The 14,399-nt window shown below is 36.1% G+C and overlaps 1 protein-coding gene across 4 annotated transcripts in view; it reads right to left on the bottom strand.

The window, feature by feature from the left end:
- LOC127944615 (neuron navigator 1) overlaps positions 1 to 14,399 on the bottom strand; it is a 111,505-nt gene that overhangs the window by 53,185 nt on the left and 43,921 nt on the right. For all 4 annotated transcript variants that reach the window (XM_052540673.1, XM_052540676.1, XM_052540674.1 and 1 more), the window contains one exon: positions 11,069 to 11,434. In XM_052540673.1, the coding sequence (XP_052396633.1) occupies positions 11,069 to 11,434 (366 nt within the window). The remainder of the gene's footprint in view (positions 1 to 11,068; positions 11,435 to 14,399) is intronic.

Here is a 14,399-nt window from a genome sequence, read left to right as displayed (position 1 = left end):
TTTTTTTCTTTAAATCAACAAATGATACAGCAACAAAAACAACCTGTATGTATGTGAATGTGTGTGTGTGTATATATATTATATATACTATTGTAACATTGTTACACACAAACACACACATTCTACAATGAAGTTAAGATAATTGTATTAAATTACAATATTATTATTGTTGCTGTTGCAATACAATAAACACAAATACTATAAATGTTTTCTATAATAATATATTTCTTCCACAAAAAAAAAACATAATACTTGAACATTATAATGTAATGATTGATCTTGTTATAAAATATTATAAATATTAAAAATACAAAAAAATATATAAATTCTTCTATAAATTATTATAATTACATATTCTATTTTATTGTTATTATAAATTACTACTATAAAATATTCGTTATTAATTTATTATTATTATTATTATTATTATTATTATTATTATTATTATTATTATTATTATTATTATATACATACATACTATGAGAGACAATGCGCCATGTGCATTGACAGATGTTGTCCTGTAGAGGGAGCAGGAGGCAAGTTATAAAAGCCTGACCTTTATGAAGCCTTTGACTGGGCTCTGACCTCATTATTAATATAACCACAATGAAAGGCATTTTTTTATCCACTTCCACAGCACTATTACAAAACTCAAAAAAGACTCGCAGCCATAGTTTTCTGAATATTCTTGTCTGGTTTCGAGCTAGAGCTAACGCTGATATTGCTCACATGGAAAATCAGCCTCCACATCACCACCACCACAACAACATTGCTAAAATGTTTGGGCCTAAACCAGATCTCCTGCTAAATGAACTTGCACACTGAAGTTTTCCTTGAAATGTGTGAATAAGAGCAGCCACACAGAAAACACAAACACACACATGATGTGTAATCATGAATGCACGGTGATTCCTGGAGCTCTGGGGAGTCTGTGGAGTTCATCTGATCCACCCTGCAACACCAACACAAACGGCTGGATGCAGTCTTTCTCTCCTTATCCATCAGCTGATGTTTGCCTCCATCTTTCCCAGTTGTGACTCAATGTCCCGCCTCAGTACTTTCAAAACATTCACGTTCACGCTGTCATTGTGTTTCATTGTCTGGATTGATTTCCAGTAAGACAGATCCATTTGAAATACTAATGTATTACGTAGAGTTGCCTTAGACAACACAAAACTGACTTATTTATCTTGATGAAAAATATATATAATGAAACATATGTATTTATTTCATTAAATGTAATTATATATAGACTATGCTATGAATTAGCATTTATTTGTATATTTTAAATACTATTTTAATATATTTTTTGCATATTCGTATTTGTTTTTTCCTCATTTTTATTTCTATTTAGCTTTTTTATTTCAGTTTTAGTCATTTTAGTACTTCAGCAACCTTGTGTTGTTTCAGTTAGTTGCTAAGGAAGCAATTCTAATTGTTATATTATTAAGTTTTTTTTTTTTATACAATCTGCGTATGCCACACTGACGGTTACGTTTAAGGGCCACATCATACGACAACAAATCACATCATACGAAATCACCACCGTGTAAAAAAAAATATATATATATATATAAATACAAAAATAAAACTTGTTTTTTCCTCTCCCTGTTAATGTTTCTAGTTTATGATTGTTCTCATGGCTTTTAATGTGGACAGGCAAACTGTCACTGGAAAGACATCACGCAGAGATGCACATGGGAATGGTTGATCATCTGGCCAATAACAGTTGAGTTTGTATTCGGGGTGCTTTAAGGACTGCAGATTTTTATCTGAACTTAACGGTACATTTACTTAACAACGATGTACTAAAAACAGAAAAGAACAGAAAACACAATTTTAATTATGCATATAAAAATAGACATCCTAATTCCTAACTTTACTATAATGATACAGAAACACATTTAAAGCTAACAGGCACAGACAGATCTCCAGAACAGAGGTTAAGCTGAATGAAGAGTTCGCTAGTTTAGACGAATGTTTAGCGTTGACTAACACTTGCTCATGACAGTAATTCCAGTATTTCTGTGATTCAAGCGGACCTGGTGAGTCAAGATGATTCATTTGACACTAGTGTATAATGCCAGTCACAGCGGAAAGGGGCTTCGGTCTCTGTGGAGTTTCAAAGCTGCATGTAGAATGAATGATGATTCAGAGTGTTGAGTTAACTGGGGGGTCTCTGACGCATATTTACTTTCCTTTTCAGCCCTATCTTTTCTTTTTTACAACCTTCTCTTCTCCCTGGGTCTCCTGACGGATCAGAGACCCCCTAACTGACTAATAATGACCGATTCAGGTTACTACGACAACTCACGGGCCCTCTGCACTGTGACCTTTTGACCCCACAGGGATCTTGGGTTTCTACCTGCTGCACAGGACGTCCTGAATGAGCTATGGCTGACTGTGACTGTCTCTATGTGTTCATGGAGGTAAAAGACTTTCTGGTGACTACATGAAACAGGAAACAGGTGCAGGAAACAGGAAATTTAGGATCATGTCTTGACAAGTAATATGCCAGAAATATGTGGTTGGCTGAAGAAGGTTTCACCGTGTGACATCTGGTATATAATGCTGAAGAAAATATTAATATCCTGAACTAGATAAGTGTCCAGTGACAAGTTGTTTGTCTTTCCGAACTAAAAGTAAAAATGCTGTATGGAATGACACAGTTACAATGAATCAGATTATGTGTGTGGTGCAAGAGTTAGGACCAATCGTATTTCACCGGGGGCGGGGCTACACAGCACAATGCCAGCTAGCATGTCCTTTAATACAGCACATCTAGGCCAATATCTTTAATCTGAGTGTACTTCACAGTCAAAAATGAAGCGGTTTTGAGTTTCTAATATGCATAATAAATGAGAATCAACCAATCAGAATGTTTTTCATCATGACCTGACAGCTATATTTTAAAGCTTCATATAATCTGTTGCATGTACTGTAATAACCTCATAATTATTAATTTCACCTGATGACCTTATCCGCTCTCATTATGCAGATTTCACAGTTAAACAGAGCACATATTCCCACTTTTCTTTTCTTTTTTAAAGTCATGCAAGTTTAAAGAATGCCATCACTTCAATTCCTGAATCTGAACTGAGTAGCTTTAAATGATATTTTTCGGTGTTTGGCTTAGTGTCACATTAGAATAATTATTATCCTCTGATACCTTTTGTTCTTTAATATTAATAATTGTTTTTAGCTTTCTTTTTTGTTTTTCCATTTAAATGTTAAGTTTTTAAAATTTGTTGTATGCATTTGACTTTTATATCTAATTTCTTTATTTTAAAAATGTGTATAGGTAGTATTTATAAAGTTCTAGCTTTTAGTTTTGGATCTGTTTTTTTTAGTTATTTTACTACTACAGTTGATTGCTTCTGTTGAATTCAAATTCCAACTCGCAAACTGATAAGAAACCAATTCTTGAAACTGCTCGGGCCTTCTTTTCATCCTCATAGACTTGCATAAAGACACTACAAAGACAACAGTGTGTGTGGTATGTTTTACACATGACGTAAAATATAAATGATGAACCTGAGGGGCTACTGTTGAACCGTCTGACAGAGAAAAGGAAAAGGGCAAAGAGAGGGGAAAGAAACAGAGAGAGCCATTCTGTGTCTCATCCTAAAATGTATTAGTCATCCTCCTTACAGCAACCAAATCTCTCAATTACGCCCTAAAACTTCAGCCATGATGGATGAGCCTGCTGCGGGGACCGTGGGGTATTTTTACCTCCCTCATTGCAGTGATTTTTCTGCAATCTGACAAGTTTCCAGCCAAGCCCTGTTCAGTTTCACCTGGCTCTATCCTCACCTGCGGTTACAATCAACGTGATTTCCTTTATGTTAATGAACAGAATGACAAAAAAAGGCTTTATTGAATGTGATCTAGCTGAAGGCGGGCCGTTGCACATGCTCAGATCTCCCGGGCCATTTTGATCAGCATGTGGTGTCATAAATCATTTAGCATTACTGATATTGTGCAAGTAGTTAGCATGAGGTTGTGAGCTGGCAGCCTCATGGCTAATGAGGCTCTTAAAGAGTTTCCTCCTCCTGTGGGTATCAGTTACTTATTTGATCCTGGGGGGAGGGACATGCTTTGACCATCCTAAATTATTGATACATTGAGAAAACCATTATCCACTTTTGCTGTATGAAAAACAACAACAACAACAACAAAAACAGCCTGAACATTCTTCGAAACATCTCTTTTTGTGTTTCACAGAAGAAAGTAAGTCACATGGCTTTGGAATGAGTAAATAAAAAAAAAAATAAAAAAAAAATAAATAAAAAAAAACTTATATATATATTTCAGTAAATTGGCCCTCTAATTTGGACACACACACACACACACACACACACACACACACACACACACACACATACATAAGACTCTATCTGCTTTTCACAACAATACATTCAATACTAAACCTCATGAACCAAATATTGAATATAACAAGACCTTGAACATTCATTTAAATGTAAAACTCTACATTCCAGTATTTTGTTCCTCTGTGTTGTTATTGTTATCTCTATTCTCATAGAATGTAAGCCATTTATTAAAACTGCATTGTTACAGTCATCATCCTTTTATGAATGGCCCTTAAAGGCGCAGTCACATTAACACCATGTCTACACCGCGACATCACCATAAACCTAAACCATAGTTCAAGTTTTAAGCAAATTTATATATGTATTTGTAAATACTATATGAATTTGCTAATTAAACCCCAATGAAGCAAGCAGACGTTGATTCAGCTTCTATGTTGAAATAAAACATTCACTATTCGATCGGCTAATTGGAACAGTATTAGGTTGGAAATAAAACATCCATTCAATACTGAAATGAGGTCGGCACTCAACATGTACGGCCGACCCATTCGGTAGAAATCATAACATTTGTTTGACTGGAAAAATCAGAGCTGTCAGTTCTGCGCATATGCATAATTTAAATCGTCTGCCACAGAGGTGAAGGTAAGCAGAAACGTCTTTTAATTTGTCCTTTTAGCATAACGCAAATTCACTTAAGCCTTGTTCAGACTGGCGGCCCAAGTCCAATTGGAATCCAAAAAGAAGATTTTTTTAACAAATCCGCTTCCAGCTATGTACATTCATGTGTGGTTTGAAATCCTACGCAGAACACATTTCTGTAAATCTGTTTCAGATGTTACTTTCTCGCACCGTGTCAAATGTAAACAGCTGGTCTACACACCTCTGAATTTTTAGAGCAGCAGAGATGGCAGCATTGGATAAATCCATGCATTCAAGGTTTTCTACATTTCTGCCATTGCCTCATAAGGAGTTATATGATTCAGCATGACGGCATCATGTTATAAGACTACATCTGTATTGCAAACTGTTTTGCTATTATTATTATTATTATTATTATTATTAGTGTAGGCATTCCAACGCAACGTCATTACCAATGCAGATATTCAAAATGAGAAAAACGCAAAGGGACACACAAATCAGATCTGAACAGCTGCAATACACAGTCAAACATTTAGATTGGATTGCAATCAAATACGGCCCGGATAAGGCTTTAGTAACTGTTTATATTAAATACTTTTTTTGCTGCATCATTATTATAATCGCTATTATCATCTGATTCCATTAGAGTACAGTTCATTTCTCAAAGGGCAATAAAACATTCCTGAAAAAGACTAACTTCTTATGTTTTACATTGTCAAATCTAATTCAGAATGTTTTGATCTATTAATTAAACAGCGAACAGTGTTCGTGTCACATCAAAATTAGAGCTAATTGAAACGAGGGCTTTTGGTATGTTTGTCACAACAATGGCGGTTCCCACTTATAACCACTGACCTAAATACACACACACACTCCCACACACTCTCTCCTACGAGCTGTCTTTGTCTAGTTCAATACCAGCGCATGGCTCTGACGATGGTTTTGTGGGTCGGTGTTGCTATAGCAACAGGCGAGAGCTGCACACGGTGGCGCCAGATTTCCCTGGCCTTCATCAGACGAGGGACCCCCTGCTGAATCTAAAACACGTCCCCCCACGACACTTCACACATGCCTCAATCATGGGCGGCAGCAATATTAGTTTTTATCTGCCTGAACACCCCATGTTTTGAGGAGTATTTCGAAACGTTTGACTGGAAGTGCGGTGAGCAGACTTGCAAATTTGGCATCTTTATGTCCCCCCAAACGTCAGGGTTCTGGAGTTAGTTTAGCATGAACTCCCGGGTCTTCGAGAGGAGCGCTTATGTGTGCAGTCCTTTGTCATGCACACATATACTGGAGCCTGTATAGGGCTTTATGGGTGGCAGAGTTATGACCCCTGTCCAGAGTATGGGGGACATTGTCGTTCCAGGCAACTATGAGGCTATTGAGTAACAGGAACCCACTATAAACAACACCAAATCTCTCTGTGACACCCCTCTGCTCTGCTCCAAAACCTGGAGAGCTGCATGCTGAAAGCGAACTTCATACACGACTGGTTTGGAACACACCACAGTCGGCCCACCACACAACTAAGGCCCTTTTCGGCCATCTTTGAAACAAATTTCAGTCATGCAGGTACATCTCCTATTTCTTTGAATGGGGAACCATTAAGTCTCCAAAGCTGTAATTCGTAAAGTCATCACATCACTGAAGCTGCTGTTAGAAACTATAATTCTGAAAGGTATTTCATTGTTTTCATGCACGACTTTTCTGAATTGGATGAAAAATACTTATTTGCATTTAAATGACCATTTCTCTCAACTTGTTTCACCATCGAATACGTTTTTAACTAATGCATTCTGGGATTCCCTTCTCCTTGAAAAGCTGGGTAAAATCAACCACTTTAAAGTATATTTCACTATTTTCAAGCAGGACTTTTCAGAATTTTTATATTTGGAATCAACATTTCTGTCCACCACCAGGTTTTTAACTAATGCATTCAGAAATTGCCTTCTCTAAGAAGGAAACCCACAAAGACGTCCATTAGTTTTGAAACAAAATTGTGTATATTAGAAGGCAACATAATTACGTTACCTAGCTGATGGAACAGGATGTTTGTCCCTTAAAATGGTGTCTAAGTAGGGAGTGTCTCTATGTTCTGGAACACAGAGCTTTCTTTATGACATTTGAAAAAGTGATTCTACACACACACACTGGGACTTAGAGGTATGTGTTAGATGGCAATCTACCCCCTGCATATTTTGGAGGGCCTAATTACATTGCAAATAGAATAATCAAACTGCTGTTTTGTGCATAACTTGCTCAAATGGATGTCAATTTTAGGATCTAATAATAACCAAGGGAAATGAATAGAAGTCTCTCTTTGTATGATACAGACATGTGACATTTACTTCACATAAAAAACAACAACTCTGTATCACAAAGCACAAGATGCTGAATCTGTAAGACCGCTGGGTATTGCTTTGGGAGTTTTGATAAATAAATAAATAAATAAATAAATACATTTAATACACATTAAATTGAACAAGTAAAAAAAAAAATACAATAATAATAATTCCTTTAAAATAAATGCTGCTCTTTTGAACTTTCTAGTAATCGAAGAACCGTGCAAATAAGTAACACAGTCTCCACAAAAAAATGTGAATAAAATCAACCACTTTAAAGAACAACTGCTTTCAACATTGATAATAAATGTTTCTTTCGCATCAAATCAGTATATCAGAATGATTTCTGAAGGATCATGTGACACTGAAGACTGGAGTAATGATGCTAAAAATTCAGCTTTGATCACAGGAATAAATTACATTTAGAAATATATAAAAATATAATCTTTATTTGAAATATATTTAAATATTTCACAAATATTCCAATATCACAGTTTTTACTGTATTTTTGATCATTTTTATTTTTCATGAACTAAACTTTAACTCATCTCGCACTAGCAACCACATATACCAACGTCCCCAAACCCACACTATTAACCCCTTAGCAACACCTGTGTCAAAATGTGAGCAGTTTCATGCTCAATAATCCTCATACCCATCATCCACTGCATTCTCCTTATTACACTAATGTGCTGAGCCGACAGAAGAAGACGAAAGAAAGATTATTTGAAACAGAGATATTCAGACTCACTCAGTTTCCATGGCAACACACACACACACACACACACACACACACACCTGGGAACAAGATATCAGAAGGACTTTACATAACAGAGCTCCTACACAGCTTACAGAAACGTGCCACATTTCAATCTCTACATGTGCTACACTCTGAGTGTTCTATTCTTAGAAGCTGCATGTAATTTACAGAACTCAAAGTAGGCTGTTAAAAAGTATAACCAGGCAGCTTGTTGTATGTGTATGTCTAATAACTAACTTCTATCCATAACCAATTGGAAATGAGTATTGTTTCCTAGTACATTTTCCAGACCTTTTAAATAAAAATTGTGCATTAGTCATGTTGGGTCATATGACGGCACACACATGAGGATGTTGTTCAGTGTCCTGCGTGTCTTCTAATGAGCTGATAACAGTCATGGCTCATCCCAAACAAGTCAAGCCAGACTGACAAATCAACCTCTAGAGTAGATCAGATGGTCAGTCCAACATCTGGCACCGAGGAAAATACTACAATGACAACATAAACCTCACTCGGGGGAGTAAATCTCATTTCAGATCTGGTGAGCAAGAGAAACAAGACATTTTCTTCACAGTATTGACTGTAACAATATTTCCGAGCCAAGTGGGACACAATCTATTCTTGTAAAACTGGGTTTGTGTCTTAACCAGCCACAGCCCTGGAAAGCAGTGGTTTTGTTGTTAGCTTGAAAGAGTCTGGTATAAATACAGATTTCACTTTCGATTCATGATCACACACTCTCAGTGTGATTCTGATTCATCTGGGAATACTGTATTCCTGTTTTAATTTTGCTTTTGTTAATAGAGGACAGTGTTGACTGCAAACTGATTCAAATCACTAACTATTTCTCATGGGAACTGGCTCATAAAATGTTTTTGTTTTGGGAATTAGAGTAATGTAGTCACGCTGTATGTTTTGGATTTATTTATTTGTGACTCATTTATGACATTGAATGCACAGTATATTTCTTTTACTAATAACAAGTTTTTTTTTTTCATTATTTCTTTTTATTTCAATTGATTTAATTTTATTTTACATTGTCTTTTTATTCTAGCAAATTTTAAACACTCAATTCAGTGTCACATGGTCCTTCATAAATAATTCTAATATGTTGATTTGGTGCACATTAAATATTTATTATCACCAATGTAAAAAAATAATAATAATAATAATAATTTTTTGCTGACTCATATTTTTGTGGAAAGGGCACTTTTTTATTTCTTCAATGAAACAAAAGTTACAAAGAACAGCATTTGTTTGAAACAGAAACAGTTTATAACATTATAAATGCCTTTGCTGTCATTTTTTTTTTTTTTACCAGTTTAGAATGTCCTTGATGAATAAGTTAATTTCTTTTGAAAAAAAAAAATATATATATATAAAATAAAAATCTTACTAACCCCACAATTTTGATCAGTAATGTACAAATTTAAAGCACCTCTTCTGCTGGGTCTCGGTGCTTTTATTTGGTCCGCACCCGAGTGCGATTGCTGTATTCCCAAAAGATCCGCTCCAAGGGGGGAAACGAACCTGAGTTCGATTCAGTTGAACAAATCAAGACAGGTGTGAATACACCCTTAGTGTGTTTTGCTTGGCTGCTTCACAATGCATTTCTGCTGGAAAACACATGAAGGCTTGTTATTGTCTTCATCCAAGCAAAACATTTTCATTTTGGGTTATGTTAGATCATAAATGTGATCTGCTGAAGTAGGATAGTTATTCGATCTGAAGTGGTGTCGAATGCAGGGTGAAGTACTTTCAGATGTGAGCTGCCGGATTGTGAACTTTCTCACTTCGCAGCGATTCCCCATCAGACTAAACCAACAGCGCAGGTTAAGAGAGGCCAACATCAAAGCTCCGCTGACAGCTTAAACAAACACTTCTCACTTCTCAATTTCCCAGTTTTGTGTTCACACATAAACATACATACACACACACATTTAACACTACTTTAACACTACATCTGCAACAATGGGCTGCAGCTAGCAGAATGAAGGCTGCGCTCAGCAACATCAGGTGTTGTGACAGTGAAAATGAGAGCCGGCTCTGTGAGGGGCCCTCGGGGGACACAGCCAAATCTGATGAGGACCTGAAGATGGCACATATGGTTCCAAAATGAGACCCTCAGCTGATTGTGACATGATTGCTCTTTGGGGGGCCTCAAGCTGACAATGAATCAGCCAATTAAGTCTTTCACAATTTGACTCAAAAAGCTTGATTAAAAGCACTTAATCATTGCTTTATAAAAAAGGACCTATATGTGTAAAACATCTTTCATTTTAAGAACTGTGCAGTTTTTATTACACACTATTAACACAATAAATTCTGAAATAATATTTAATATTTATTTATAAATAGATTTTTTTTTTTCAAATCAAATATGAAATTATATAAAATATGCTCCACTACTAAGTTTAGGGATGACATTTTTTTTTTCTTTCTTTTTCACCAGTCACCAGACTCCATTAATTTGATTAAAAAAAGGTATCGGTAAAAACAGTAATATTGTGAAATATTATTTCAATTTAAAATAACTGTTTTCTACTTAATTTTTTTTTTTACATTTTAATTTATTTCTGATATAAAGCTGAATTTCAGCAGCATTACTCCAGTCTTTAGTGTCAGATGATCCCTAAGAAATCATTCTGATATGATTATTTTCTTTAAAAACATTTTCTTATTATTATCAATGATGAAAAATTGTGCTGCTTCATATTTCAAACACTGTTTTTTTCAGGATCACTTGATGATCAAAAGAACATCATTTGTTTCAGAAAAAAAAAGCATTATAAACATCTTTATTGTCACTTTTGATCAATTTAAAGCACCTTTGCTGATTAAAAATAATAATAAAATTATTCATTTTTAATTTCTTAATTAACAACTTGGTCAACCAAAACTTTTGATTAGTAGTGTATAAATTACATAATAATGTTTTCAACAGTTTGTGTAGATTGAAATACAACATTTCACATATATCAGCAAACACTTACCTATTGGCCAGGTCATCATCATCGACGTCTACAACTATGTCATCATCGTCGTCATCATCTTCTTCTGGCTGGCTCTTGCACGTCAGGATGCCATCGCTCAGATAATCAGACTTGAGGTCAGCCAGGTCATCGTCCTCGGCTCCCAGGCCCTCGATGAGCTGGGTGTGCTGCAGGTGGCTGATGTGCATTGATGCTCGGATGGGCAGCGAGTGGGCGGTGACCCCGGAGGAGGGGGCGTCACCAGCCTGCAGCCGAGGGCTGGACTGGCCGTGGCGCCAGGAGAGAGGGGAGGAACGGTTGGACAAGCTAGAGATGCTGCGGGCGTTAGTCTCATCGCTGTCGTAGCACATGCTGCTCTCAATACAGCTGGAAGATTAGAAAAAAAAAAGAAGGTGGTTTAATCATTAATTCACTTCCAGGATAAAAATGTCATTTTTACCCTAATCCTTTAACTCATGCAGTTAGAGCAGTGTTGTTTTATTTTATTTTTTTCTCAGTATTTAGAATTTTTTTATTTGTCAATTTTCCAATTTCAACTTTCATTTTTAGTAGTTTTATCAAATGTTTATACAGGTTTTTTTTTTTTTTTTCGTTTTAGTTTTAGTTATTTTAGTACAATTAAAATGAGAAATGTTGCGTTGGCAACTAGCTTAGCTTTTTATATTCAGTTAACTTTGTTTTATTTTTTATTTTAGATATAGTAAACTATGATAACTCTGCATTGGAGTGAGGGTTATCGTAGATAAGTATGTTTGAAGCTTGGTGTGCACATATTACCAAAATATCAGCTATATTTCACGGGCAAAACAATTCCATTCTATACTGTCAACAGTGCTACTGTATGTATGAAGCACAACTCACAAAGTCACTATAAACCCAAGCAGCTTTAGTTTGAAGAGTGTTTTTGAAGTGGTTGGAGCTGACCGTCGCCATCTTGGCAGATGATAAGTTACTCCCAGATAATCACAAATGGGCAAAGAGATGGGAGCTGGTTGCTGAAACCTCGCACACCTCGACAGAGGTCACAGAAGCGGCAATCCACCTGTCACTCAAGTAGCCACACCCTTAATTATGCCTAACTTTAAGGCTTAATATGTTTTAAATGGATGAGTTATAAAAAAAAATTCACCTCCACACAGTTGTCATGAAGGGCAAAGTTAGCTTAAACCATTAGCTACATAGACCAAAACCACTTTTTGCACCAGGCTGTAAACATTTTCTTTCTGCTGTAATGTTGGGCTTTTTAACATGGGGAGTCTATGGGACTGACTCACTTTTTGAGCCAACGTCTAGCGGCCAGTCGATGAATTACAGTTGAAGACACTTCTGTGTTGGTTTCACGAAAGATAGCGGAAGGTTGCCGCTTGGTCAAAACGCGTGATGAATCTGTATAACCAACTTGAACCCACTGCGAAATCTGTGCGTGGAAATCTTTCGCAAACCTACGAAAGTCCCTGTCACATGGATTCCTATTTAAATGAATGGATTTCACATTTGTAAACTTGCTGAACAAAGTAAATATGACTGCGGCTTCAAAAAGTTAGGAAAAAGATTTGCACCAACGGTCAAATGCTATGCTTCATGCTGCTCAATCCAATGTGATATTGAAGTTAGTAAACAAATGTAGTCAGAGAATAAGAGCTTTGATGCATCTGCACTCAGCTGCTGGCATTCTCAGTGCATTTAAAACAAAAGTCCCAGCTCTGTCAAAATAACTGCAAACAGAAAAAAAATGTATCGGCTGCTGCCAGTTTGTAAAAACGGCCAAATATTCGCCAACATAATTGTGGATATACAGCAGATACTTCTTGAAATTACTTAGTTTTTCACCTGCGAAAATGTATCGAACAATTGTAAATGTGCACCTTTAAAATTTCGTAAGTGAATTCATAATTATAATATGTTGAGACATGCTGTGTTCATGTAATGTTGGAATTACTGTAATTATTGTTTCTCACTAGCAAAAAAAATCTGAATTTTATGAAACTCCAATCCTTGCTGATGACAAACAAAGAGTATTGAAAGTATTTGACACATTTTCTCATTTCAACCCATCACTGGCAGGTGTGGCAAAAACGTAATTTTGGACTAGGCCTCGTCAGGTTTTCAATCTGGAATTAACGTGAGAAAACCTCCTTAACTCCACAGAGATGCTTCTGAGAGAGCAGGCAAACTCATTCGACATAGTGGATATAACTGTCAGCTTATCAAGCAAACCCTTTTCATCAAAACAACATGAAACTCATCTCAGTCTCACACATTTTGTCAATTTATGTCTATGGAGTAGGTGATACATCATCCGTGGGGATTTTAGGGTAAAACATGTCTGAGGATGTTTCATTTCCTTCATGCCTGCTAAACACGCAGCTCAAGCTTTCTACAGGAAGTCAGTCGCACACACACTGACCCCTCAAGTGCCTTTCTCTGATTATAAAGTAACAGGTCACGGTTTGGGCAGCTGGAGGAACTGGCTGACCTTCTGCTGATTCAACACCCACCCATCCCAGTCCGAACTAAAGCCATCATCTGGATAAACTCATATCCTCCGGAGTTGTGCCTGCCCTGCAATGATTTTAATGTTCTTATTAGTTTCCAGGTGTGGCTTTAATGCTTTTAAGCCCAGCAGATGGATGGAGATTATTTCCCGCTGACCTTGAGCTCAACTTTCAAAGAATAAAAAGCCTTTGGATAAAGTTTGCTTCAATTTAAAAGAACGTTTCAGGTTCAAAACAGATTCTATCTGTGGCACACTCTAAAATAGCCTAGCACAGAAAAACATTTAACCTCATTCTTCAGCAAAAAATCATGTTTACAGTTTGAAAGAAGAATTATCAACTTTTCAGAGAGCAATTACATTACATTATAATATGAGATTTGAGAATTAGAAAGTAATTTGTAAATAATGCAATACTTTTTAGATAGAGTATTTAATATCTAATTGCACTGTTGAATATGTAATTAGTAACTATTAATTCATTACTTTTATAGAGGAATTTACTAAACACTGGCTACAAATGCCTCTTTGGTCCGTGCAGTTAAATATTTGCAGACAGAAGCTCTGCTGTATCTCAGTGCATTTCAAAACAAAATTCTTCAAAAGAAAAATTCTCCCAATAAATTAAAAATAACAAATATCAATATACCATATATCAACGTCAAACTTCTGGGGGGGTCCTATGGGCATGCTAACACTTAACTTAATGCTAACCTGGGTATTTACATTTATGCATTTGGCAGAATTTTATCCAAAGTGGCTTACATTGCATTTAACGTACAACATGTGTGTTGTTAGCATCATGCTCTAATGTTCAAGTTATAAAACTCTACCGAT

The sequence above is a fragment of the Carassius gibelio genome, chromosome A23 (genome assembly GCF_023724105.1).
Source record: "Carassius gibelio isolate Cgi1373 ecotype wild population from Czech Republic chromosome A23, carGib1.2-hapl.c, whole genome shotgun sequence".
NCBI lineage: Eukaryota > Metazoa > Chordata > Actinopteri > Cypriniformes > Cyprinidae > Carassius > Carassius gibelio.
The sequence above is the reverse complement of the archived record's forward strand: the minus strand, read 5'-3'. Positions and strand labels throughout refer to the sequence as shown.